General features: G+C 44.5%; 1 protein-coding gene and 1 non-coding gene across 3 annotated transcripts in view; one reads left to right on the top strand and one right to left on the bottom strand.

The window, feature by feature from the left end:
• LOC106578422 (catenin delta-2) overlaps window positions 1–27,517 on the top strand; it is a 462,724-nt gene that overhangs the window by 415,615 nt on the left and 19,592 nt on the right. For both annotated transcript variants that reach the window (XM_014157181.2, XM_014157182.2), the window contains exon 21: window positions 20,562–20,646. In XM_014157181.2, coding sequence (XP_014012656.2) covers window positions 20,562–20,646 — 85 coding nt within the window. The remainder of the gene's footprint in view (window positions 1–20,561; window positions 20,647–27,517) is intronic.
• trnat-ugu (transfer RNA threonine (anticodon UGU)) lies at window positions 3,808–3,890 on the bottom strand. The gene has a single exon. It is a non-coding gene; the product is annotated as a tRNA-Thr (tRNA).

The following is a 27,517-nucleotide window of genomic DNA, read 5'->3' as shown; positions in this document are numbered from 1 at the left end:
AGTGTGTCTGTTTCTATGTTTGGGTTCATTGGGGTTGGGACTCTCAATTGAAGGCAGGTGTTGTCTATTTGCCTTTGATTGAGAGTCCCATATATGAGGGTGTGTTTGTGTTTGTCTTTTGTGGGAGATTGATTTTGCACTGCGTTTTGAATAGCCTCCAAAACTGTTACCGGTGTAAGTACTGTTTATTGTTTTTTTTTGTTCAAGTGGATGCTTTACATGTTTTCTTTAATAAACATGAGTGTCCACAATCCCGCTGCATTTTGGTCTCTAAACTGAATAAAAAGAAGTAGAAACTACACTATGAAACAAAGATAAATGACATAATGAACGATAGTAAAAAGTTTTGGAGCACCTTCAATGAAATTTTGGGAAAAAGGCAAACTCAGCTCCATCATTCATTGAATCAGATGGCTCATTCATCACAAAACTGACTGATATTGCCAACTACTTTAATAATTGTTTCATTGGCAAGATTAGCAAACTTAGGCATGACATACCAGCAACACTACACGTCCAAGTATTTCTGACGAAATTATGTAATTTTTAATTCCCTAAAGTGAGTATGGAAGAGGTGAAAGAAATATTGTTGTCTATCAACAATGAGAAGCCACTGGGGTCTGACAACTTGGATGGAAAATGACTGAGGATAATAACGGACGATATTGCCACTCCTATTTGCCATACCTTTCATTTAAGCCTACTAGAAAGTGTGTGCCCTCAGGCCTGGAGGGAAGCAAATGTAATTCCGCTAGCCAAGAATAGTAAAGCCACCTTTACTGGCTCAAATAGCTGACCAATCAGCCGGTTACCAACCCTTAATAAGGTTTCCAAAAAAATAGTGTTTGACCAGATACGATGCAATTTTACAGTAAACAAATTGACAACAGACTTTCAGCACACTTATAGGGAAGGACATTCAACAAGCACAGCACTTACAAAAATGACTGATGATTGGTTTCAACACACTTGTTGAAACCATTTTGCAAATTTGCTTATAATCCCTTATCATACTGATGACCTCCCCGCAGAGTTACCCCTTAGGGGGAAATCCCAACCGTACAGCAGACTCAATCTGATGAGCTTTATATCAAAACAAGACAAAAACAAACACAACAGCAATACACTTCTTCATATAAAAGTAGAGGTGGGAAATACTTTTCTTCCTTTCATAGGCAGACATGTGAAGAAACAAATTTGCATATCTACCAAAGGGCTCCAGGGAACAGAATCCCGAAGCCATCACACGAAGCATCGGGGAGTACTGGCGTTCCGGTTGGTAGTGACGTCGGTCCTGGGTCGCCGCCAATGGAACCGGGGGTGCCTAGCCAGCTCATCGGGCTTCCACGCCCTAGCTGGCTCGAGAGGTTTCCTTGCCTCGGTTGGCTCGGAAGGCACCCATCCCACATCGGGCCTCAGCCGGACCATCAGGTCCTGTTCGCCCAGCCGGCTCGTCAGACTGTCATGTCTCCGTCGGATAATCGGGCTTCCACGTCGCAGCGGGATCGACAGGAGTTCATGCCTCAGCCGGATCGTCAGGCTTCCATGCCTCAGCCGGCTTGCCAGGCTCCCACGCCCTTGCCGGTTTGTCGGGAGTTTACCCCCGGCCGGCAAGCCCGGCGCCCATGTCTCGGCCAGCTCGCCCAGGTGGGACGCTGGGTGGCGCCCCTGGGGGGGGAGGGTATTGTCACGCCTGCTCACGCTCTTCCTCCCTCTGGCGCTCGAGGGCACCAGGCTCTCCAAGATTACGCAATCAAGCCACCATCAGTACGCACCTGCCTTTCCCCGTCACATGCATCTGTGCTCATTGGACTCAGCTGAACTCTATTTCTTGTGTTATTGCCTTCCCTATATCTGTCTGTTCCCTAGCTCTGTTCCCTGCTTCGGGATCATTTGTTTGTCATATGTCATATGTCCTTTTGTGTGCTGACGCTGTTCCTGTCGTGTTCTATGTCTGTTCCTGGATAAATGTTTGACTCCCCGTACCTTCTTTTCCTATCTGGCATCGGTGCTTACAAAGGTAATGGTAAAATAGACTAGAGACAGGTGTCCCTCATTCTGGTCAGCACTCTCTCCTTCTCATGGCCAGAATCACACATAGGACTATTGCTAAATTAGAAACGTCTTCCTAATTATTAGTGTTTACATAGCCCATTTAAATCTCACCCAATGTCTTTCTAGTGAAGGTGATCAGGCCTTGCCAGGAAGTCCGAACAGAGGTCATAGGTCAGTCATCCCTATTAAGTATTTTCTTTCCATTTTCTTTCCCTGTTCTTCCGAAACTATTTCAAATATTTCACAAATGTCCATCATTCTGCTTACCTGGTTTAGAACCAAATTAAAAAAGACCCAACACAATAAATCAAACACGGTATTAACACCACTAACAAATATTCATAAACGGTGGGTTGTGTGTGAGTGTGTGCTGGTAAAATGTAGAGCAAAACAAACAAACCAGTTGCCAGGCCTTACTTATTTGGGAGCTCCCTCTACGGCCTGATCCGATACCTTTATACTTTTATAAAACTGCAGAATTTCACTTACAACAGCCTTGTGAAACATTTGAAATAGAGAGAAAACATTTTTTTTTTGTTCGTTTTCACTTTGCCAAATGGTAATCAATCCAAACAAGTCAAATTAGAAATTCTTACTTTCCAATTAAATTCCCATTTCCTTTGTAACCTTCACTAGTCTACATCTTTGTTTCCTTTAACTCAGAAGCCCTCTCAATCACCATCACCCAGTACATTTCCCCTCCACTCTAACACTTGTTTCCCTCTACAATCTGTACTATACTCTACCTCTGTCTTTCCGTCTAACGTTACTTTACCAGGTGAACAAAAAGGTTTAAATTACAGTCAAAACAAACATGATAACTTCTGTTCACAGGGAGGCCACTTTAATTACTCGTGACCCCTCCTCCCTTTTGTCAATTCTATGAATCTATTTCAGAATAACACAGAATAAAGTCTTTCACAAAATTAAAACCCCTAGGGTTTTCCTGATTCTGTGAGGAGTGTTTGGTCGTGCCAAATAACACATTGTTCCTACTCATTCACGTGTTATGTGCTTCGTGACTTCTGAAATCGAAACTCCCAAATATGCTATCTCTTGTTTTGCTGGTTGTACACCCTTTTAGCAATTGTTTAAATGCGGCGTGATACAAAATTGGACTATCTGTAAACATAATTCGTGCTCTCGTCCATATATACAGCCAATTTTCATATGTTACCTAATACCCACTGTCCATTATTCTCGCAAGGATTATCCAACCCCAAAATTGTCTCTACTTCCATTGCAATATCCATTTTGATAACAGCTTTCAAACCTGCCATCAAAGCTTAAGTACACATTTTATCAACATACTCACATACCCAAGCTGTGTTCGAATAGCCATACTAATATACTATACTGTATACTACATACTTAATGAGTATATACTACATACTATTAGTTCATTTTAGTATACTGTAAACAAACGGTAACCTTTAAGTTGAGCTTCGCATGTCTACCGGAAGTTGATGCTGTTGCTATGCAGCCAATTTCTAGCTTGTAAGCATAACAAATTACTAGTTAGACATTTTACGACTCCGGGTGTTTGGAAATTGACTATTCAGAGCGCACACTATTGCTGAGGAGCAGCGTTGATCAGAGCGTTCTGGCCTTACAACAGCAGTCAAGCACCCAAGCTAACTTGCTAGCTACTTCCAGACACAAATAAGATAACATTTACATTTTAGTCATTTAGCAGACACTCTTATCCAGAGCGACGTACAGTAGTGGATGCATACATTTCATACATTTTCTTTCCCGTACTGGTCCCCCGTGGGAATCGAACCCACAACCCTGGTGTTACAAACACCATGCTCTACCAACTGAGCCACACGAGAACACCTCACTGTGATCATTTTACTCACCCTAGCGGAGCTGGTTAGGCTTTTTTCATGTTATTCAAAGTGTAGGTGACTAACTGTGCTGCTGGCAACAATTTAACTAAGGGTTTTCCCTCCGACGTTTACTGACACCGGCCATATTCAACAGGTGTTGAGTGTTCGTAAATTCAACGGTTATTCTGCGCTCTGGTACATTCAGATGAGAGTGCTCTGAAATCGGAGCAGATAGCCAGAGTGAATTTACGGAGCACCTGATTTAACAATGTCCATTGAGAATGCACAACGACTATACCATTAAGCTAAGAATGACGTGAATAATCAAGTCAATAAACGTTGGGTAGTTAGATAGCATATAGTTAATATACTAGAAAGTTTGATGTATTAATAGCCAACGAACGTTAGGTAGCTAGCAAACATATATTACCGGTTCATTCTGCTGTAATGATATGCTATGCATTTCATAAGGATAGTATAACTAACAAATTGTCAACCAATATAACGTATAAGGTAATTTATTTGAAAAGTCATTACTTTATAACATTGCTCAACATTTTCTTAACATTTGTCATAATTAATTAAATCTATTAATTTGTATCTTAAGTCCAATAAGCATACTACATATTCAATTTACTTCACAAATAGTACAGTTAGTGCGGTTATGCTGAGTACATCTACTAATCTTGGTTTTATCATTTTTTATTTTCTGTTTATAGAACGCTGACATCAAACACTGATGAATTGAGCTTTATAATTTTTTGGTCTTTATGACAACTAGTATCTATGAATTCTTTATTAGATTGGAATTTTCCGTCAGCAGGGAAATGCTGCCCAATCTTGTCCACAAATATATTTTTTCCCATATTCGAGCCGAATTGGTAGAATGCTCTTGCGCTTCTTTTAGTGCCTCCATGGCTTTGCTATAGTTGACCTCTTCTATGATGGTTATTTCTGCACCTCTCTCAACGGTGTCCAGAGTTTAGATTTTCTCACTCACGGTTTTAATATATGTCAATTTTAGCAATTTTCCAAGATAGTGATAGCCACTTCCCTAGAGAGTAGTTATGGTATTTGTGCCTTTTAATTGGTCACAGCACCTGATACCTTGTATTAGAGCCAATCTAAATTGGCACCGGAGCAGAAGGCAGACATTTTACGTGCCCCCAACCGATTGTGTTTTTTTATTTGTTTATCTGCGTTGTTTGTAACTTATTTTTTTATTATTTTTGTACATAATGTTGCCGCTACCGTCTCTTATTACCGAAAATAACTTCAAGACATCCGTACTGCGATTACTCACCACGAATTAGCGGAACCCTTTTTCTTCTTTCATGACTCTGATGAGCCCGAGGCGGAGGATATATGGCTCCCTCGGGAACAGGCCCCGACCCCAGTGATCTGCGTGAAGAGAAGGCGGAGAAAGAGAGGCCGGAGGGCGGGCTGCCTTCTGAGGAGTAGGAGGCGATCGAATAAACCCCCACTCCCCTCAATTCTGCTCGCAAACATGTAATCTTTGGACAATAAAATGGACGAGTTATTGGGAAGATTAAACTACCAACGGGACATTAAAAGCTGTAACATCTTATGCTTCACGGAGTCGTGGCTGAACGACGACAATATCAACATACAGCTGGCTGGTTATACGATGTACTGTCAGGATAGAACAGGGGTGTCTGGTAAGACAAGGGGCGGCGGTCTATGTGTTTTTGTAAACAACAGCTGGTGCACGATATCTAAGGAAGTCTCGAGCCATTGCTCGCCTGAGGTAGAGTTTCTCATGATAAGCTGCAGACCACATTACCTACCGAGAGAGTTTACATCTATATTCTTTGTAGCTGTTTACATACCACCACAGTCAGAGGCTGACACCAAGATAGCATTGAATGAGCTGTATTCTGCCGTAATCAAACAAGAAAACGCTCACCCAGAGGCGGCGCTCCTAGTAGCCGGGGACTAAATCAGTTTTACCTATTTTCTATCAACATGTTAAATGTGCAACTAGAGGGAAAAGAACTCTAGACCACCTATACTCCACACACAGAGATGCATACAAAGCTCTCCCTCGCTTTCCATTTGGCAAATCTTACCATAATTCTATCCTCCTGATTCCTGCTTACAAGCAAAATGAAAGCAGGAAGCACCAGTAACTTGATCAATAAAAAAGTGGTCAGATGAAGCAGATGCTAAGCTACAGGACTGGTTTGCTAACACAGACTGGAATATTCCAGGATTCCTCCAATGGCATTGAGTACACCACATCTGTCATTGGCTTCATCAATAAGTGCATTGATGACGTCGTCCCCACAGTGACCGTATGTACATACCCCAACCAGAAACCATGGATTACAGGCAGCATCCGCACTGAGCTAAAGGCTAGAGCTGCCGCTTTCAAGGAGCGGGACTCTAACTCGGAAGCTTAAAAGAAATCCCGCTATGCCCTCCGACGAACCATCAAACAGGCAAGCGTCAATACAGGACTAAGATTGAGTCGCACCGGCTCTGATGCTCGTCGGATGTGGCAGGGCCTGCAAACTATTACTGACTACAAAGAGAAGCACAGCCGAGTGCTGCCCAGTGACACAAGCCTACCAGACGAGCTCAACTACTTATATGCTCGCTTCGAGGCAAATAACACTGAAACATGCAGGAGAGCACCAGCTGTACCGGAAGACTGTGTGATCACGCTCTCCGCAGCCGATTTGAGTAAGACCTTTAGACAGGTCAACATTCACAAGGCCGCAGGGCCAGACGGATTACCAGGACGTGTACTGCGAGCATGCACTGACCATCTAGCAAGTGTCTTCACTGACATTTTCAACCTCTCCCCGTCCAAGTCTGCAATACCAACATGTTTTAAGCAGACGTGCCCAAGAACACTAAGGTAACCTGCCTAAATGACTACCGACACGTTGCACTCATGTCTGTAGCCATGAATTGCTTTGAAAGGCTGGTCATGGCTCACATCAACAGTATCCTCCTGGGTACCCAAGACCCACTACAATTTGCGTACCGCCCCAACAGATCCACAGATGATGCAGTCTCTATTGCACACTGCACTTTCCCACCTGGACAAAAGGAACACCTATGTGAGAATGTTATTAATTGACTACAGCTCAGCGTTCAACACCATTGTGCCCTCAAAGCTCATCAATAAGCTAAGGACCCTGGGACTAAACACCTCCCTTTGCAACTGGATCCTGGACTTCCTGACGGGCCGCCCCCAGGTGGTAAGGGTAGGTAACAACACATCCGCCACGATGATCCTCAAGACAGGGGCCCCTCAGGGGTGCGTGCTCAGCCCCCTCCTGTACTCCCTGTTCACTCATGACTGCACGGCCAGGCACGACTCCAACTAAGACTTGTCCCGAAGCCACTCCTGCATTATCTTGGCTGTGTGCTTAGGGTCGTTGTCCTGTTGGAAGGTGAACTTTCGAACCAGTCTAAGGTCCTGAGCGCCCTGGAGCAGGTTTTCATCATCATCAAGGATCTCGCTGTACTTTGCTCCGTTAATCTTTCCCTCGATCCTGACTAGTCTCCCAGTCCCTGCCACTGAAAAACATCCCCACAGTATGATGTGCCACCACCATGCTTCACCGTAGGGATGGTATTGGCCAGGTGATGAGCGGTGCCTGGTTTCCTCCAGATGTAACGCTTGGCATTCAGGCCAAAGAGTTCAATCTTGGTTTCATCAGGCCAGATAATCTTGTTTCTCATGGTCTGAGATTCCTTTGGGTGCCTTTTGGCAAACTCCAAGCGGGCTGTCATGTGCCTTTTACTGAGGAGTGGCTTCCGTCTGTCCCCTCTACCATAAAGGCCTGATTAGCGGAGTGCTTCAGAGATGGTTTTTCTTCTGGAAGGTTCTCCCATCTCCACAGAGGAACTCTAGAGCTCTGTCAGAGTGACCATTGGGTTCTTGGTCACTTCCCTGACCAAGGCCTTTCTCACCCGATTGCTCAGTTTGACTCTAGGAAGAGTCTTGGTGGTTCCACACTTCTTCCATTTAAGGATGTTGGAGGCCACTGGGTTCTTGGGACCTTCAATGCTGCAGACATGTTTTGGTACCCTTCCCCAGATCTGTGCCTCGACACAATCCTGTATTTGAGCTTTAAGGACAATTCCTTCGACCTCATGGCTTGGTTTTTGCTCTGACGTGCATTGTCAACTGTGGAACCTTATATAGACAGGTGTGTGCCTCTCCAAATCATGTCCAATCAATTGAATTTACCACAGGTGGATTCCAATTAAGTTGTAGAAACATCTCAAAGATGAATCAAAGGGTCTTTATTTGTATTTATTTTTATTTGCAAACATTTCTTAAAACCTGTTTTCACTTTGTCATTATGGGGTATTGTGTTTAGATTGATGAGGATATATTTTTTTAATCCATTTAAAATAAAGCTGTAACCTAACAAAATGTGGAAAAAGTGAAAGGGTCTGAATACTTTCCAAATGCATTGTACATACACACACACACACACCACATGTAGCAAAAGTGAGGCGGGCTATGCTTCCACTCACACAGTCACACACACTCCTCAGTCTAGGTTAGGATGCTTCTAGGGTGACTGTGGTAAGGGCCTAACTTCTCAAGCTTTTCCCTCAGGGACTAGAAACAGTAAGAGGGTTTGTGGAGTGTTATTTACGTGGTGGACGCAGTCTCTCATGAGTCTGTGTGTCTATGAGTACTGACAAAACACAGTGCTTATGTTATCAGAATATAAACCCTGTCACTGTGGGAGACCGAGCAGGGTGTTCTGATGGTTGATATGACACCAAACGGTTGTCAGAAAGATCCTTACATCAGGGTTGTGTGTTGATGCATCACTATGGAGTTCACTGCAGTCCATTCTGGGTAACACGTTGGTGTAACTTGACAGTGAGTGATGTTGCTCTCCGTAGACGTGGCCCCTAACAACTGAAACAGGGTCAGATATGTGTTCATTCCACCCAATAGGCCCCCACATTAATCTTCTGTGGTTAGGAACTATGTTTATCTCCAGCAGGACATCTTTGGCATAGAATAAGAATCCGTTTCTAGCCAAATGTGTAGACTAGTGCAGCCATGCATTGACCTATAAAATGAATGGTTAGGCTACTTCAAGCATCGCACTTCTATTCATGAATCATGTACTCAGTATAATAATATGCCGGTTGACACTGTCTCTGTAGCCTCTTCTCTATTTTCTACATATTGACAAGAGTTGTATATGTTTCTAATGAAACACAATTGTAGATTAACCACCCTCTTCAAGTCCTCCCGTCGCTCTCAAAAAGCAAAAAACCCACTCTTTCTCTTCTAATTTTCTCTAAAGTGGCTAGCAGCAGCTATTAGCATGCAGGAGTGGCTGGTTTTAAAGTAACTGCTCTATAACTGCTTAAGAAGATTGCTACTCTTCCAAAGCGCAATCACCTCTTAAAACCATTTTTGCGCCAGGCAGAGGGACTCCTGATGATGAACACGTTTTCGGTCCCTGCAGTGTTCACCTTAAAGTTAGTGTGCATCCCAAATTCCATCCTATTCCGTATATAGTGCACTACATTTGGCCAGTTCCCATAGGGCTATATAGGGAATAGGGTGCCATTTGGGATGGAGAGTAAAGTCATGTTAAAGTAGAGTAAATGAAGATTTAATATGGACAATATAAGCTTGTCTGAGTGTCCCTCTGTTTCTCAGTTTAGCAACATTTATAGAACCTTCTCACAGCATTAAAATCCAAGACAAATCCCTCTCTCTCTCTCTCTCTCTGCATGCTAGGAGTGTTGGTGGATGCTGGGAATTGTATGACCGAGTGCGAATGGTGTCTGGAATAAGATCGCCTGTGTTTTCTTTTTGTTTCCTTTTCTTGGTAGTTTTTCTTTTTCTTTGGATGATTAATTCTAAAAAAAATGTTATGTGGTAGAATTAGGTATATTGTATTTCTTGGAATTGGAATTGCCCTGATTTAGGTGGGGATGGCGACCCACACGTACCTGTCACTTTGAGATGACTTGTCAACTCGGGGATTTGATCCAGCAACCTTTCGGTTTCTGGCACAACGCTCTAACCACTAGGCTTCCTGCCGTCGCAAAAGCAGTGGGACATCTGATGATGAACACATTTTTCAGTCCCTGCAGTGTATGGTGTATAGTTTAAAGTCATGTATGTGTATAGTCAAGTATGACAACAGACTCTATATGACTTATGATAGTACGGGTGTTCAGCAGTGTTTTGAGTGTGGGGATGTTGGCCATAAGCGACATGCTTGCTCGAAAAGGAGAAGGTGGAGGTCGGGACACAGGTGGTCCTTGTAACGCCTGGGCCCACTGATGTAGGGAGAGGTGGGCTGACAGTGGTAGAGCAGCCACAAGCACCTGTTGCTGAGGAACAAGTTGTTTGTGTTGAGGGTACTGAGTTGCAGCTTGTACCAGAGGGGAACATAGCGTCTGTGGCAGGCATAAAAACATTGTTGTAGGAGGTAAGGATGGATCTGGTGAGCCATTTCTCCAGACTGGTGAGGAGATGCCCAGTACAAATGAAGGGGTACAGGAGGGGGTTCAGGTGGAGATAGTCTCCCAGGTAGTGGAGGAGATGTCCATTACGAGTGATGGGGTACAGGAGGGGGTTCAGCTGGAGCTAATCTCCCAGGTAGTGGAGGAGATACCCGGTACGAGTGATGGGGTACAGGAGGGGGTTCAGGTGGAGCTAATCTCCCAGGTAGTGGAGGAGATACCCGGTAGGAGTGATGGGGTACAGGAGGGGGTTCAGGTGGAGCTAGTCTCCCAGGTAGTGGTGGAGATACCCGGTAGGAGTGATGGGGTACAGGAGGGGGTTCAGGTGGAGCTAGTCTCCCAGGTAGTGGAGGAGATACCCGGTACGAGTGATGGGGTACAGGAGGGGGTTCAGGTGGAGCTAATCTCCCAGGTAGTGGAGGAGATACCCGGTAGGAGTGATGGGGTACAGGAGGGGGTTCAGGTGGAGCTAGTCTCCCAGGTAGTGGTGGAGATACCCGGTAGGAGTGATGGGGTGGAGGAGGGGGTTCAGGTGGAGCTACAGTGGGGGAAAAAAGTATTTGATCCCCTGCTGATTTTGTATGTTTGCCCACTGACAAAGAAATGATCAGTCTATAATTTTAATGGTAGGTTAATTTGAACAGTGAGAGACAGAATAACAACAAAAAAATCCAGAAAAACGCATGTCAAAAATGTTATAAAATGATTTGCATTTTAAATGGGGGAAATAAGTATTTGACCCCTCTGCAAACCATGACTTAGTACTTGGTGGCAAAACCCATGTTGGCAATCAGAGGTCAGACGTTTCTTGTAGTTGGCCACCAGGTTTGCACACATCTCCGGAGGGATTTTGTCCCACTCCTCTTTGCAGATCTTCTCCAAGTCATTAAGGTTTCAAGGCTGACGTTTGGCAACTCGAACCTTCAGCTCCCTCCACAGATTTTCTATGGGATTAAGGTCTGGAGACTGGCTAGACCATTCCAGGACCTTAATGTGCTTCTTCTTGAGCCACTCCTTTGTTGCCTCGGCCGTGTGTTTTGGGTCATTGTCATGCTGGAATACCCATCCACGACCCATTTTCAATGCCCTGGCTGAGGGAAGGATGTTCTCACCCAAGATTTGACGGTACATGGCCCCGTCCATCGTCCCTTTGATGCGGTGAAGTTGTCCTGTCCCCTTAGCAGAAAAACACCCCCAAAGCATAATGTTTCCACCTCCATGTTTGACGGTGGAGATGGTGTTCTTGGGGTCATAGGCAGCATTCCTCCTCCTCCAAACAAGGCGAGTTGAGTTGATGCCAAAGAGCTCCATTTTGGTCTCATCTGACCACAACACTTTCACCAGTTGTCCTCTGAATCATTCAGATGTTCATTGGCAAACTTCAGACGGGCATGTATATGTATTCTTGAGCAGGGGGACCTTGCGGGCACTGCAGGATTTCAGTCCTTCACGGCGTAGTGTGTTACCAATTGTTTTCTTGGTGACTATGGTCCCAGCTGCCTTGAGATCATTGACAAGATCCCCCCTTGTAATTCTGGGCTGATTCCTCACCGTTCTCATGATCATTGCAACCCCACGAGGTGAGATCTTGCATGGAGCCCCAGGCTGAGGGATATTGACAGTTCTTTTGTGTTTCTTCCATTTGCGAATAATCACATCAAATGTTGTCACCTTCTCACCAAGCTGCTTGGCGATGGTCTTGTAGCCCATTCCAGTCTTGTGTAGGTCTACAATCTTGTCCCTGACATCCTTGGAGAGCTCTTTGGTCTTGGCCATGGTGGAGAGTTTGGAATCTGATTGATTGATTGCTTCTGTGGCCAGGTGTCTTTTTTACAGGTAACAAGCTGCGGTTAGGAGCACTCCCTTTAAGAGAGTGCTCCTAATCTCAGCTCATTACCTGTATAAAAGACACCTGGAAGCCAGAAATCTTTCTGATTGAGAGGGGGTCAAATACTTATTTCCCTCATTAAAATGCAAATCAATTTATAACATTTTTGACATGCGTTTTTCTGGATATTTTTGTTGTTATTCTGTCTCTCACGGTTCAAATAAACCTACCATTAAAATGATAGGCTGATCCTTTCTTTATCAGTGGGCAAATGTACAAAATCGGCAGGGGATCAAATACTTTTCCCCCCCACTGTAGTCTCCCAGGTAGTGGAGGAGATACCCGGTACGAGTAATGGGGTCAGGAGCGGGGTGTTTATAATCCCTAGAGTGATGGGGTACAGGGTTCAGGTGGAGCTAGTTCCAGTAGTGCCCGTACAGTAATGGGGTACAGGAGGGGGTTCAGGTGGAGCTAGTCTCCCAGGTAGTGGTGGAGATACCCGGTAGGAGTGATGGAGTACAGGAGGGGGTTCAGGTGGAGCTAATCTCCCAGGTAGTGGTGGAGATACCCGGTAGGAGTGATGGGGTGGAGGAGGGGGTTCAGGTGGAGCTAGTCTCCCAGGTAGTGGAGGAGATACCCGGTACGAGTAATGGGGTACAGGAGGGGGTTCAGGTGGAGCTAATCTCCCAGGTAGTGGAGGAGATACCCGGTAGGAGTGATGGGGTGGAGGAGGGGGTTCAGGTGGAGCTAGTCTCCCAGGTAGTGGAGGAGATACCCGGTACGAGTGATGGGGTGGAGGAGGGGGTTCAGGTGGAGCTAATCTCCCAGGTAGTGGTGGAGATACCCGGTAAGAGTGATGGGGTGGAGGAGGGGGTTCAGGTGGAGCTAGTCTCCCAGGTAGTGGAGGAGATACCTGGTAGGAGTGATGGGGTGGAGGAGGGGGTTCAGGTGGAGCTAATCTCCCAGGTAGTGGTGGAGATACCCGGTAAGAGTGATGGGGTGGAGGAGGGGGTTCAGGTGGAGCTAGTCTCCCAGGTAGTGGAGGAGATACCTGGTAGGAGTGATGGGGTGGAGGAGGGGGTTCAGGTGGAGCTAATCTCCCAGGTAAAACAGAAAAGGCTTAATGTAGTTTTTCTACAGGAGATACATACATACTGTAGTGATGAGGCTAATGAGGTTGACTGGGTATGTGGTGGGAGGGGCAGCGTATATTCAGTCATGGTACTAATTTCAGTGCTGGAGTGGCAATTTTGTTTTCGTCAGGCTTAGGGGTGACTGTGGTATCTACTACAGAGATTGCAATGGTTCGGGTTTTATTGGTCAAGGCAGATTTGATGTTTATTTATTTAAAAAATGTATGTATTTGATCAAATAAAGGTGACGAAGAGGGGTGTATGGTTTTAGGGGGGGACTGTACAGTGGATTTTACTGTTGATCACACTGCTGAAGAACCTCACCTGCCATCAGGAATTTGTCTGTCTGATCTATTAACTTAGTTTGAGCATTCTGATTTCTACATTACATTTTAGTCATTTAGCAGATGCTCTTATCCAGAGGGACTTACAGTAATGAATGCATACATTTCATCTCATGCATATTTTTATTTTTTTGTACTGGCCCCCCGTGGGAATCAAACCCACAACCCTGGCGTTGCACACACCATGCTCTACCAACTGAGCCACAGGGAAGACGTATGGGGAGTAAGAAATGCAAAAGTTAGGCAATACATATGGCTAAAAGTTTATGAAGGTCGTGTCAGTGCAGCAAGGTAAGACAGGTTGTATGCATCTGAGCTCTACTGTAGTAGGGTTGGAAGGTTAGACAGGTTGTATGCATCTGAGCTCTACTGTAGTAGGGTTGGAAGGTTAGACAGGTTGTAGGCATCTGAGCTCTACTGTAGTAGGGTTGGAAGGTTAGACAGGTTGTATGTATCTGAGCTCTACTGTAGTAGGGTTGGAAGGTTAGACAGGTTGTATGCATCTGAGCTCTACTGTAGTAGGGTTGGAAGGTTAGACAGGTTGTATGTATCTGAGCTCTACTGTAGTAGGGTTGGAAGGTTAGATAGGTTGTATGTATCTGAGCTCTACTGTAGTAGGGTTGGAAGGTTAGACAGGTTGTAGGCATCTGAGCTCTACTGTTGTAGGGTTTGAAGGTTAGACAGGTTGTATGCATCTGAGCTCTACTGTAGTAGGGTTGGAAGGTTAGACAGGTTGTATGCATCTGAGCTCTACTGTAGTAGGGTTGGAAGGTGTGACATTACTCCTGTTGGTTTTTCACCATAATGTTACTGTTGATATTCACTTACCCTGTCCACGAAGGTCATCATCTTATTGGTATTTTCAAATCAAATTACATTTTATTGGTCACATACACATGGTTAGCAGATGTTAATACGACTGTAGCGAAATACTTGTGCTTCTAGTTCCGACAGTGCAGTAATATCTAACAACTACCTTATACACACAAATGTTAAGGGATGGAATAAGAATATGTACATATAAATATATGGATGAGCGATGGCCGTGCGGCATAGGCAAGATGCAATAGATGGTAAGAAATACAGTTTATAGATATGAGATGAGTAATGTTCGATATGTAAACATTATTTAAGTGGCATTATTTAAAGTGACTAGTGATACCTTTATTAAATCCATTTATTAAAGTGGCCAGTGATTTGGGTCTGTGTGTTACCAGCAGCCTCTCTATGTTAGTGATGGCTGTTTAGCAGTCTGATGGCCTTAAGATAGAAGCTGTTTTTCAGTCTCTCGGTCCCAGCTTTGATGCACCTGTACTGACCTTACCTTCTGGATGATAGCGGGGTGAACAGGCAGTGGCTCGGGGGGTTGTTGTCCTTGATGATCTTTTTGGCCTTCATGTGACATCGGGTGCTCTAGGTGTCCTGGAGGGCAGGTAGTTTGCCCCCGGTGATGCGCTGTGCAGACCGCTCTACCCTCTGGAGAGCCTTGCGGTTGTGGGCGGTGCAGTTGCTGTACCAGGTGATACAGCCCGACAGGATGCTCTGGATTGTGCATCTGTAAAAGTTTGTGAGGGATTTAGGTGACAAGCCACATTTCTTCAGCCTCCTGAGGTTGAAGAGGCGCTGTTGCGCCTTCTTCACCACACTGTCAGTGTGGTTGGACCATTTCAATTTGTCCGTGATGTGTACGCAGAGGAACTTAAAACTTTCCACCTTCTCCACTACTGTCCCGTCGATGTGGATAAGGGGGTGCTCCCTCTGCTGTTTCCTGAAGTCCACGATCATCTCCTTTGTTTTGTTGATTTTGAGTGAGAGTATATTTTCCTGACACCACACTCCGAGTTCCCTCACCTCCTCCCTGTAGACTGTCTCGTCGTTGTTGGTAATCAACGCCCACTACTGTTGTGTCATCTGCAAACTTGATGATTGAGTTGGAGGCGTGCATGGCCACACAGTCATGGGTGAACAGGGAGTACAGGAGGGGGCTGAGCATGCACCCTTGTGGGGCCCCAGCATTGAGGATCAGCGAAGTGGAGATTTTGTGTCCTAGCTTCACCACCTGGGGTTGGCCCGTCAGAAAGTCCAGGACCCAATTGCACAGGGCGGGGTTGAGACCCAGGGCCTTAAGCTTAATGATGACCTTAGAGGGTACTATGGTGTTGAATGCTGAGCTGTAGTCAATGAACAGCATTCTTACATAGCTATTCCTCTTGTCCAGATGGGATAGGGCAGTGTGCAGTGTGATGGCGATTGCATCGTCTGTGGACATGTTGGGGCGGTATGCAAACTGAAGTGGGTCTAGAGTGGCAGGTAAGGTGATATGATCCTTGGGAGATAATGCAGTCGGCATTTGATTGTAAGGAATTCTAGGTAAGGTGAACAAAAGGACTTGAGTTAATGTATGTTGTTATTGTTACACCATGAGTCGTTAATCATGAGTCATCCACTACGCCCTTCTTCTTACCAGAGAGATGTTTGTTTCTGCCGGAACGACACATGAACAAACCTGGTGGCTGTACCGACTCTGACAACATATCCCGAGTGAGCCATGTTTCCATGAAACAGAGAATGTAATCTCTGGTGTCTCTCTGGAAGGCAACTCGTGCCCTAATTTCGTACACCTTGTTGTCTAGAGACTGGACATTGGTGAGTAATATGCTCGGAAGCGGGGGGTGGTGTGCTCACCTTCTAAGTCTGACCAGGAGGCCGCTCCGTCTGATGACAACGTTGTTTTGGGTCAGCCTCTGGGATTAGATCCAATGTCCAGGGTGGAGGTCCGAACAACGGATCCACTTCAGGAAAGTCGTATTCCTGGTCGTAATGCTGGTAAGTTGACGTCACTCTTATATCGAATAGTTCTTCCCGGCTGTATGTAATAGCACTAAAGATTTTCTTGGCTAACAATGTAAGAAAACAAATTACTGCATAGTTTCCTAAGGACTTGAAGCGAGGCGACCATCTCTGTCGGCGCCATCTTGAATGTTTTTTCATGTTAAGTTACTACACGATGCCATGTTTTGTGAAAGTTTTTGTTGTTTTGGGAAAAATGGAGGGTTATTAAATGGAATGCCCAAATACTGCTGTCTAGTATTGAAGTTAAAGAGACTATCATGGCTTTTGAAGAGGACATAAAATCTATTAAGTTGAAGTTGCTCACTCAGAATGACCCTGGACTAGTCATGAACTTACAGGACAAGAGACATGAACTGAGGTCGTTTTTACATGAAAGAGTGAAGGGTGCCTTGATTAGGTCTCACTTTGCTACCCTCAAGGATATGGATGCACCTAGCGCTTTTTTAAACCTAGGGCAATCGACATTGCAAAGCAAACAGATGATCTGCCTTCGTGTCCCTGATGGGAAGGTGGCCACAGATGACAATGAGATGTGCCAAAATGCAGTGGATTTCTACTCTGCCCTCTATAAGATTGTGATCCTCTCTGTGCTGAACAGTTGTTACATGGACTTCCTCAATTGGGCCCTGAGCAGAGAGCTGCTTTGGACTCTGACATTACTCTGCAGGAGCTGTCACAAATACCAGTCTTACTGTGTACCTGACCACTCTATTGTTGATAACTTGTTTCTAATAAGAGATGTTTTACACATTTGTAAACTGCATGATGTGAATGTGAGTTAGCTTTCTTTGGATCTGGAGAAGGCTTTTTACTGTCTTGGATGAGTTTACTGCATGCTGGGGCCTCATGTGTGGTGAAGGTGGGGGTGGTTTGAGCTGCCCTTTCCCCATCCATAGGGGTATCAGGCAGGGATGCCCAATTTCAGAACAGTTATATTGTCTGGCAATTGAACCAAATGCTTTGTTTTTTAAGAGCGAGGCTTACTGGTTTCTCTGTGCCAGGGGTTATGAAGGGCCCTACGATAGCACTGTCTGTGTATGCAGATGACGTGACGGTTTTTATTACAGGGGGTGAGGATGTTAAAGTTCTCTCAAATGCTCTAAAGGTGTATAAGGGGGAGTCCTCAGCTAGAGTTAACTGGGAAAAGAGTGAATCGCTGTGGGCTCGTCAGCTTCAGATAGGGTCTGCTCCACGGTTACCAGGGGGGCTTCAGTGGGGCAGAGATGGGATGAAGACATTGGGGGGTTTTCTAGGCTCTGATGTTGTTCAAAAAAAGAATTGGGAGGGTGTAGTGGATAAGGTGTGTGCCAGATTGTGTAGGTGGAAATGGGTGCTACCCCAGCTGTCTTATAGGGGAAGGGTGCTGGTAGCCAATAACCTAGCCGCTTCTACCCTGTGGCACACACTAAAGATTTTACAGACACCGGGGTGTCAAATCTGATACAAGAGCTTCAATTTCTTGACCCTTGTCAATTTCTGACCCTTGTCAATTTCTTCTGGTCTGGACAAAATTGGATTAAAGCTGCAGCCCTGTACCCGCCACTGCACAAGGGTGGGCAAGGCCTGGTGGACATTTCTTCTAGGATCATTGCTTTCCGACTTCAAGCAGCCCAGAGACTGTTGTACAGTGACAGTTCTAGCTGGGTCGATACAGCCTACACATTGGCTGAAGTCCAAACACTTAAAAGACACACCCTATCCCCTTAGCCCTCAAATTAAGTGGACACTTCTGATGACATATCATGACGTCTGACGAGTATACACTTGCAGGGCAAGGATTTTTAAATTGACCGCTCTTTCCCGGAAATTCGTCACTCGTTCATCCCGCGATGATTGTGTTTTCAGCCAATGGTAGCTTGTGGGTGCTTATATGTGCTACAGTCAATTATGATTACATGTCTACTTACATGAAATATATAATTATTAATATACGCCTACTGTATGAAAGCTAGCAAATGAATTAGCTAAATAATGTTAGCCTTCTGAAGGTGAAAATGTTTCCAAATTTCCAAACGCTAACCAAACAAAAACATAATTACTTTTATGTTTGTGCTGTCATGTGCATTAGTATTAGAATTTATAACTTATTTACATTTGTTTTTACTTACACTTCTTAGCGGATGTACAATCCTCACAAATTGAATAATGGGGAGTTTCAGGACCCGAAGGGAACATAATTGTACACTAACAAACTCGACTAAAAACGAGGGCTGAGGGACTTACGTTGCAAACTTCCCTTGCTTGGCTAATCATTTGGACCGCCCTCCAAGATGGTGACTGGGATAAGGCGAGGGTAAGTGGACGAGGGTGTGTCTTTTATGAGTTTGAACCTCAGGGATTGATGAGGAGAACGGGATGTTTGGGCTTAGATAAGCACCATTTCCTCTTAAAGCTAGAGGGTGGGGATTTGTCTGGCCTGACTCCATTCTATGAGTCTGTTATGCAAGCTTGGAGCATTTTCGACATGTCCCGTAAGGCCGGCACGCCACTAGGAATGTGGCTTTTTCAAGAACCTCTTTTTTATAACTTTGTCATCCAGTCCCGTCCTATGGGTTCAGCCAGCCTACGTTCATGCGTGTTAGGTGAGGGGTGTACCAGCTGGGTCGTCTGATGTGGAGCAGGAGCAGATCGTTGGAGGAGCTTGCAGAAAGAGCAGGGATCAGATAATCTCGCCTACTGGGGAAGGTCGTAGCTGAGGTCTGCGATTCCTTGCCAGTACATCATCGGCAGTATGTGACTGATACTTTCAATTCTGATCGGTAGAAGGAGGGTCTGGATGATGTGTTCCCTGCGCTGAATGTTAGTGTTGCAGCGGAGGCATTAGAGGAGGAAGGAGGGTCTGGATGATGTGTTCCCTGCGCTGAATGTTAGTGTTGCAGCGGAGGCATTAGAGGAGGAAGGAGGGTCTGGATGATGTGTTCCCTGCGCTGAATGTTAGTGTTGCAGCGGAGGCATTAGAGGAGGAAGGAGGGTCTGGATGATGTGTTCCCTGCGCTGAATGTTAGTGTTGCAGCGGAGGCATTAGAGGAGGAAGGAGGGTCTGGATGATGTGTTCCCTGCGCTGAATGTTAGTGTTGCAGCGGAGGCATTAGAGGAGGACGTGGGGATGCTGCTTTCCTTGGATACCCCGGAGCTGGGGGAGTTCAAGGAGGTGGGAAAGAAGGCCATATACATAATATGTGTGGTGCTACGGGACGATAGTGTCCCGTGCGTCTTCCCTCGAAGGGGTAAAATCGACGAGGTGGGCAGGTGTTGGCGGTCTTTATTTAAACTGCCTATTGATAAGAGGACAGCTGACCTCCAATGAGGGATAATAAATTGAGCTATAGCCACCACATGCATCTGGTACACCTGGATCCTACTGTTGGGGAGGGGTGTCCATTCTGTGCTGAGTCTGAAACTCTGGCACATCTGTTCTTACAGTGTCCCAGGTTGGTCGGGATCATTGACCTGATCACTAGTTGGTTCTCAGCTCTGGGAGAGGTTTTCTCTTCCCAACTGTTTATATTTGGGCCAAAGGTTAATAAAGGTTACATTTCAAAATTAGGGCCAAAGTACATGTTTAGTCGAAGGGGTGTAGTTCTTTTACTTAACTTTGTGTCAGGGGCAGCTAAATTAGCAATTTGGAAGACACGAAAGAACAGTATTCGGGCACAGGGGTCTGTGGACGTGGTGGGCATGCTGGAGAGGATGTAGGCTGGGGGTTGAGTTTGCTTATTACAAACTGGTTAATAACATTGGGCTGTTTGTGAGCATATGGGGTATTCAGAGGTTGTTGTGTTTAGTTACTGTGGAGGAAGATTTGGTGTTGTGTTTTTAATTGATGTTTTTGTTTGAGTGTTTATTGTGTTGTGGGCTCCCAGACCCAATAAAGTTTTTTTTAAACTCAAACTCTTTTTCTCTCTCTCTCTCTCTTTTCTCTCTCTCTCTCTCTTTCCTCTCTCTCTCTCTCTCTCTCTCTCTCTCTCTCTCTCTCTCTCTCTCTCTCTCTCTCTCTCTCTCTCTCTCTTGCTCTCTCTCTCAGACACTCAGCCAAGGTGGTGAAGGCTGCATCTCAGGTGCTCAGCAGTATGTGGCAGTACAGAGACCTACGCAGCCTCTACAAGAAGGTAAGACATACACCTCTTATAATGCTTAATAACGGGATCATTATTAAATCCGAGAAACTTTGCAATACACAAATAACTGAATATGACAAAACAACAAACCGTGACGCAGAGAGAAACAAACACTACTCAAAATATAATAACCCACAAAACACAGGAAGAAAAACCCCTACTTAAATATGATCTCCAATTAGAGACAATGAGGACCAGCTGCCTCCAATTGGAGATCAACCCAAAAAACAACAACATAGAAATAGAAAACTAGAACTAAACATAGATACAGAAAACATAGAACAAAACACAAAACACCCCCGTCACGCCCTGACCTACTCTACCATACAAAATAACCTCTTACTATAGTCAGGACGTGACATTATTATTAAATTCTGTATCTATTTCTTAATGGTATTTTTTTATTTTGAGTGTCAGCATATAAACGTATACATATAAACGTATAAATTAAAATGGATAATATACTAGTAACCCTCCCCCCCAACAAAAAAATGACTTAATAAATAAAAATGTGGTATAATAAAAAATAACATAAGCTTTCTGATTCTACACTTATTCGCATATCTTATACATTGTGTATATACACATGCTTAGTTTGGTGTTACAGGGTTGGTTTTAAAGCTTTCTATCACTTTCTAGTCATGGAGCGTTTTGTCAAGGCAGTTGGATTTGTTTCTGCCCCCACATTATCGCTGTCATCAAATCTCACAACTCATTTAAGATATACACTGAGTGAATAAACATTAAGAACACCTTCCTATTAGAACAGCCTAAATTCATCAGGACATGGACTCTACAAGGTGTTGAAAGCGTTCCACAAGGATGCTGGCCCACGTTGTATCCAATGCTTCCTAAAGTTGTGTGAAGTTCGCTGGATGTCCTTTGGGTGGTGGACCATTCTTGATACACACAGTAAACTGTTTAGCGTGAAAAACCCAGCAGCGTTGCAGTTCTTGACACACTCAAACCGGTGGGCCTGGAACTTACTAATATACCCCGTTCAAAGGCACTTAAATATTTTGTCAATGTCTCAATTGTCTCAAGGTTTAAAAATCCTGCTTTAAGCTGTCTTCTCCCCTTAATCTACACTGATTTAAATGGATTTAATAGGTGACAACAATAAGGGATCATAGTTTTCACTTGAATTCACCTGGTCAGTTTATGTCATGGAAAGAGCAGGTGGTCCTAATGTTTTGTGTATACAGTGCCTTCGGAAAGTATTCAGACCTCTTGACTTTTTCCACATTTTGTTACGTTACAGCCTTATTCTAAAATTGATTAAATAGGTTTTTTTCCTCAGCATTCTAACACAATACCCCATAATGACAAAACGAAACAGGTTTTTAGATTTTTTTGCACAATTCAAAAAAAATGTCAAACAGAAATACCTTATTTACATAAGTTTTCAGACCTTTTGCTATGAGACTCGAAATTGAGCTCAGGTGCATCCTGTTTCCATTGATCATTCTTAGAGATATTTCTACAACTTGATTGGAGTCCACCTGTGGTAAATTAAATTGATTGATATTATTATTTGACCATGCTGGTCATTTATGAACATTTGAACATCTTGGCCATGTTCTGTTATAATCTCCACAAGGCACAGCCAGAAGAGGACTGGCCAACCCTCATAGCCTAGTTCCTCTCTAGGTTTCTTCCTAGGTTTTGGCCTTTCTAGGGAGTTTTTCCTAGCCACTGTGCTTCTACACCTGCATTGCTTGCTGTTTGGGGTTTTAGGCTGGGTTTCTGTACAGCACTTTGAGATATCAGCTGATCTAAGAAGGGCTATATAAATACATTTGATTTGATTGGACATGGTTTGGAAAGGCACACACCCATCTATATAAGATCCCACAGTTAACAGTGCATGTCAGAGCAAAAACCAAGCCATGAGGTCGAAGGAATTGTCCGTAGAGCTCCGAGGCAGGATTGTGTCAAGGCACAGATCTGCAGCATTGAAGATTACAAAGAACACAGTGGCCTCCATCATTCTTAAATGGAAGAAGTTTGGAACCACCAAGACTCTTCCTAGAGCTGGATGCCCTGCCAAACTGAGCAATCAGGGGAGAAGGGACTGGGAGACTAGTCGGGATTGAGGCAAAGAAGAACGGAGCAAAGTAAAGAGATTTCCTTGATGAAAACCTGCTCCAGAGCGCTCAGGACTTCAGACTGGGGCAAAGGTTCACCTTCCAACAGTACAACGACCCTAAGCACACAGCCAAGACAACGCAGGAGTGGCTTCGGGAGAAGTCTCTGAATGTCCTTGAGTGGCCCAGCCAGAGCTCGGACTTGAACCCGATCGAACATCTCTGGAGAGACCTGAAAATAGCTTTGGAGCAACGCTCCCTATCTAACCTGACAGAGCTTGAGAGGATCTGCAGAGACGAATGGAAGAAAGTCCCCGAATACAGGTGTGCCAAGCCTGTAGCGTCATACCCAAGAAGACAAAGTACTGAGTAAAGGGTCTGAATACTTATGTAAACGTGATATCCCCCTTAGGAGACTGAAAAGATTTGGCATGGGTCCCCAGCTCCTCAATGTTCTACAGCTGCACCATCGAAAGCATCCTGACTGGTTGCATCACCACCTGGTACTTCAACTGCTCTGCATCTGACCGTAAGGCGCTACAGAGGGTACTGCGTACAGCCCAGTACATCACTGGGGCCAAGCTTCCTGCCATCCAGGACCAATATAATAGGCGGTGTCAGAGGAAAACCCCCAAAATTGTCAGAGACTCCAGTCACCCAAGTCATAGACTGTTTTCTCTGCTACTGCACGGCAAGCGGTACCGGAGCGCCAAGTCTAGGACCAAAAGGCTCCTTAACAGCTTCTACCCCCAAGCCATAAGACTGCTGAACAATTAATCAAATGGCCACCAGACTATTTACATTGACACCCCCCTCCCTCCATTTGTTTTGTACACTGCTGCTACTCGCTATTTATTATCTAAGCATTGTCACTTCACCCCTACCTACATGTACAAATTACCTCAACTAACCTGTACCCCCGCACACTGACTCGGTACCGGTACCCCCTGTATATGGCAGAATGGTGAACTTACTAAATGACTGAGAGTTTGACTGTGTGATATTAGGTTGCTTCATGTGTAAATATTTTCCGTCTGGATTTTAATTTAATGATTTGTAAATATTTTAAGTCTGGATTTTAATGATTTCCGTCTGGTTGCCCAGGCTGGCGGAGATAAAATCTTCGGCAAAATCATTCGCAAGGAGATTCCTGCAAAAATATGATTTTATCTCTGGTGGAAAAAAAGATCAGATTTAGCCCTGTAGATATGGAATTAGCTGCTGAGGGTTTTATGAGAAGACGGTGTAAAATGTTCTAGAACTTGTACAGACAGACAACTTTTTCTGTAGTTTATAGTTTATATATTGACTCGGTACCGGTATCCCCTGTATATAGCCTCCACATTGACTCGGTATGTGTACCCCCTGTATATAGCCTCCACATTGACTCGGTATGTGTACCCCCTGTATGTAGCCTCGTTATTGTTATTTTATTGTGTTACTTTTTATTAATGTTTTTATTTTAGTCTACTTGGTTAATATTTTGTTAACTCTTCTTGAACTGCACTGTTGTTTAAGGGCTTGTAAGTAATTATTTCACAGTAAGGTCTACACTTGTTGTATTCGGGGCATGTGACAAATAACGTTTGATTTGATTTGATATTTCAGTTAAATTTTTTTATAAAATGTGTGTGTGTGTAATGTTCACACAGAAGAACAATGGGGTTTAGATGAGAGGAACAACAAAACAGTACTATGAAATATTTACTGTGAATGTTTCCTAAATAAGACTTAGCCCCAAGCCCCAAGCCCAAAGCCCCAAGCCCCAAGCCCAGGGTCTATTGTGTACTAGTCTATTCAAGTTATATCCCTTCTCTCTCTAAATAGCTCTCCTTTATCTCTCTCTCTCTCGTTCTATTTCACTCTTTCTCATCCCTTTCTCTCTCTGTCTCCTTGTTCCCCTTTCTCCCACCCTTTTCTCTAACTCTCTCTCTCTCTCTCTCTCTCTCTCTCTCTCTCTCTCTCTCTCTCTCTCTCTCTCTCTTTCTCTCCCACCCTTTCTCTCTCTCTCTCTCTCTCTCTCTCTCTCTCTCTCTCCTCTCTCTCTCTCTCTCTCTCTCTCTCTCTCTCTCTCTTCCTCTGGAAAAGGAACACTCAGACCCAACTTGATTAGCTGGGTTCTATAGAGGTTCTGATCTTTTCAGTGAACACAGCTGTAGTGAATGGGAGTGTATTGAAGGAGGTTAGAATCCAAGTTATTCTTCAGTTTTTTTTATTTAAATATTTTCAATTCCCTACATGATTTCAGGATGGGTGGACAGTAGTTCATCAATGTTTGGTGTGTGTGGGTGCACGAGCGTGAGTAATACACTGCCCTGTTTGTATGTCATGGCATCAGCCTTAGGCTGTCCTGTCTACTCCTGTCTGTCACACCTGAATGACCAATGTCACAGACACATACATATGTAGGATCTTAATTTGATCACCTTGTTGCAGAAGAACTTTCCTGCAATGCAAGAAATCTAAAATGTGCAGTGTATTTCAAGTTTAAACAGTTTCCTGAAGTTTGTATTTTCCACTTTCACGTTTGACTTTTTACAAAGAATGTATCAAACCCAACAAAAATGTCCATTAAATATAATCCACATAATAATTGGCATTTTCCTGCTGTTGCAAGCTGGCTCAAATTAAGATCCTACATCTGTACATAGTCTGACAGATTCAACATTAACACATTCAACAAAAGTCTTGTCCCAAAGTCACCCCAGAGAGTGTTCTGCTCTTGCAAATTTAGTGTCTTCCGGGGATAGTCCACTCTGCTGCCTAGATTCCCCACTCAATCTGTGCACGTATGAAAGAGGAGAGAGAAAGAGAGTGGAAGGAAAGAGGGAAAAGGAGGAGAGGGACAGTAGACAGCACACCCAGGCAGATGGATGGACAACAGTAGCCCTCGATAGAGAGTGTGTGTGGAAATGGTGTATTCAGACTAAAAACCTTTTGTTTATGTCTTCCTGTCCCTAACCAGGGGTTCTAATTGAGACGAATACAGGAGTTTACCTCGTACAAATTAGCGAGAAATGAAAGTGAAGAATTTGATTCACTAGAACGTCTTTGAAAGGACATTTGGATTTTGAGTTATTGGTACTAGAAGAATGATACAGTTTGTCTGTAAAGTCTCTTGTACAAGTTAAGATCTCCCCTATATGAAACATTGATCAGAAAAGCGTTAAACTAGGCTAGTCACAGCACTTAGAGAGGAGTTGAGGAGATCTTGAAATGAGTATGTGTGGCAATGGTTTATGGTATTAGTAGTGTGTGTGTGTGTGTGTGTGTGTGTGTGTGTGTGTGTGTGTGTGTGTGTGTGATACTACTAGTACTAGCAGAGTGTGTGTTCTGTTACATGTTTGTGTTAGAAGAGAGGAGAATATAGGATTAGGTCAATAATGAGGTGGTTTGAACTGCCATCTCAGAATGCTGTTTGCTTTGAAGTCTGGGGTAATGAGAACATTCACACACACTGTCTCCTCACACAGTGCACTTGTGTGTGTCTGCCTGTGTGTGCATGCGTGCGTGCGTGTGCGTGCATGTATGAGCTTGTGTGTGTGTGTGTGCGTGCGTGCGTGCGTGCGTGTGTTGGAGACTCCACTTACAACTGTTAATCACTTCCTACAGAATATGTAGACAGCGTTTGCCTTGGGGCTAGAGAACATGAGCATGGATCGGGAGCCAAATAAACATATGAAAATAGAACAGATGCTGATGAGATCAATGTAGACTCCAGTCATCAATAAAACATAAGTTCTGTGTTGTGTCCAAGTATAAGTTTATCAGCATGTTATGTTATGATCGCTAGGGTTCTATATCTGTAAATTTGCTATCATTGAATGGCAGAATGTGGGAATTTAACAGCTTGACGTTGCCACTTGGTATGGTTAGCTGAGGGTAGGAATGTAACCACAAACTCATATACGAAGCGATGAATGCCATGACTGACACTGTACCTTAAGGGGCTGGATAAACAGACGGGAGGTGTTGACGTCAGAGATAGGTGATTCTGCTGATCACAAAGATACAACGTTGTCCCTCCTGGACTTGTCTTTTACCTCTTTCTCCATCTATTTACTATAACTTTCTCTCCCCACTACTTTCTCTATGTCTGCTATCTCTCTCCCCCTCTTTCTCTCTGTCTCTCTCTCTTTCTCTCTCTCAGTACCTTCCAGGGTTGTTCAATCCAACATAGACAGTCGGCCAAGTCTTCTTTGTCTGTCCTGATGCTGACACTAAGAACTGCCGGTGGCAGAGGCAGAGGGGCAGAGAGAGAGGCAGAGAGGCAGAGGCAGAGAGAAGGAGGCAGAGGCAGAGAGAAGGAGGCAGAGGCAGAGAGAGGGAGGCAGAGGCAAAGAGAGGGAGGCAGAGAGAGGCAGAGAGAGGGAGGCAGAGAGAGGCAGAGAGAAGGAGGCAGAGGCAGAGAGAGGGAGGCAGAGGCAGAGAGAGGGAGGCAGAGAGAGGCAGAGAGAGGCAGAGAGAGAGGCAGAGAGAGAGGCAGAGAGAGAGGCAGAGAGAGAGGTAGAGAAAGAGGCAGAGAGAGAGAGGCAGAGAGAGGGATGCAGAGAGAGAGAGGGATGCAGAGAGAGAGAGAGGGAGGCAGAGAGAGAGAGAGGGAGGCAGAGAGAGAGAGAGAAGCAGCACAGAAACACTTTCTTTATATTATGTCCACCAAGGGTTAAATAGGTCCTAAACTATTTTAGAACTGGACTGGAGAGGCCAACCCAGTCTGTCCAGAAGGACATCATGGTCAACAATGTTGAATGCAGAACTTAAATCTAAGAGTACAT

Source organism: Salmo salar, chromosome ssa19 (genome assembly GCF_905237065.1).
Source record: "Salmo salar chromosome ssa19, Ssal_v3.1, whole genome shotgun sequence".
NCBI lineage: Eukaryota > Metazoa > Chordata > Actinopteri > Salmoniformes > Salmonidae > Salmo > Salmo salar.
Note: the sequence above shows the minus strand (reverse complement) of the source record. Positions and strands in the feature narration are given on the sequence as shown.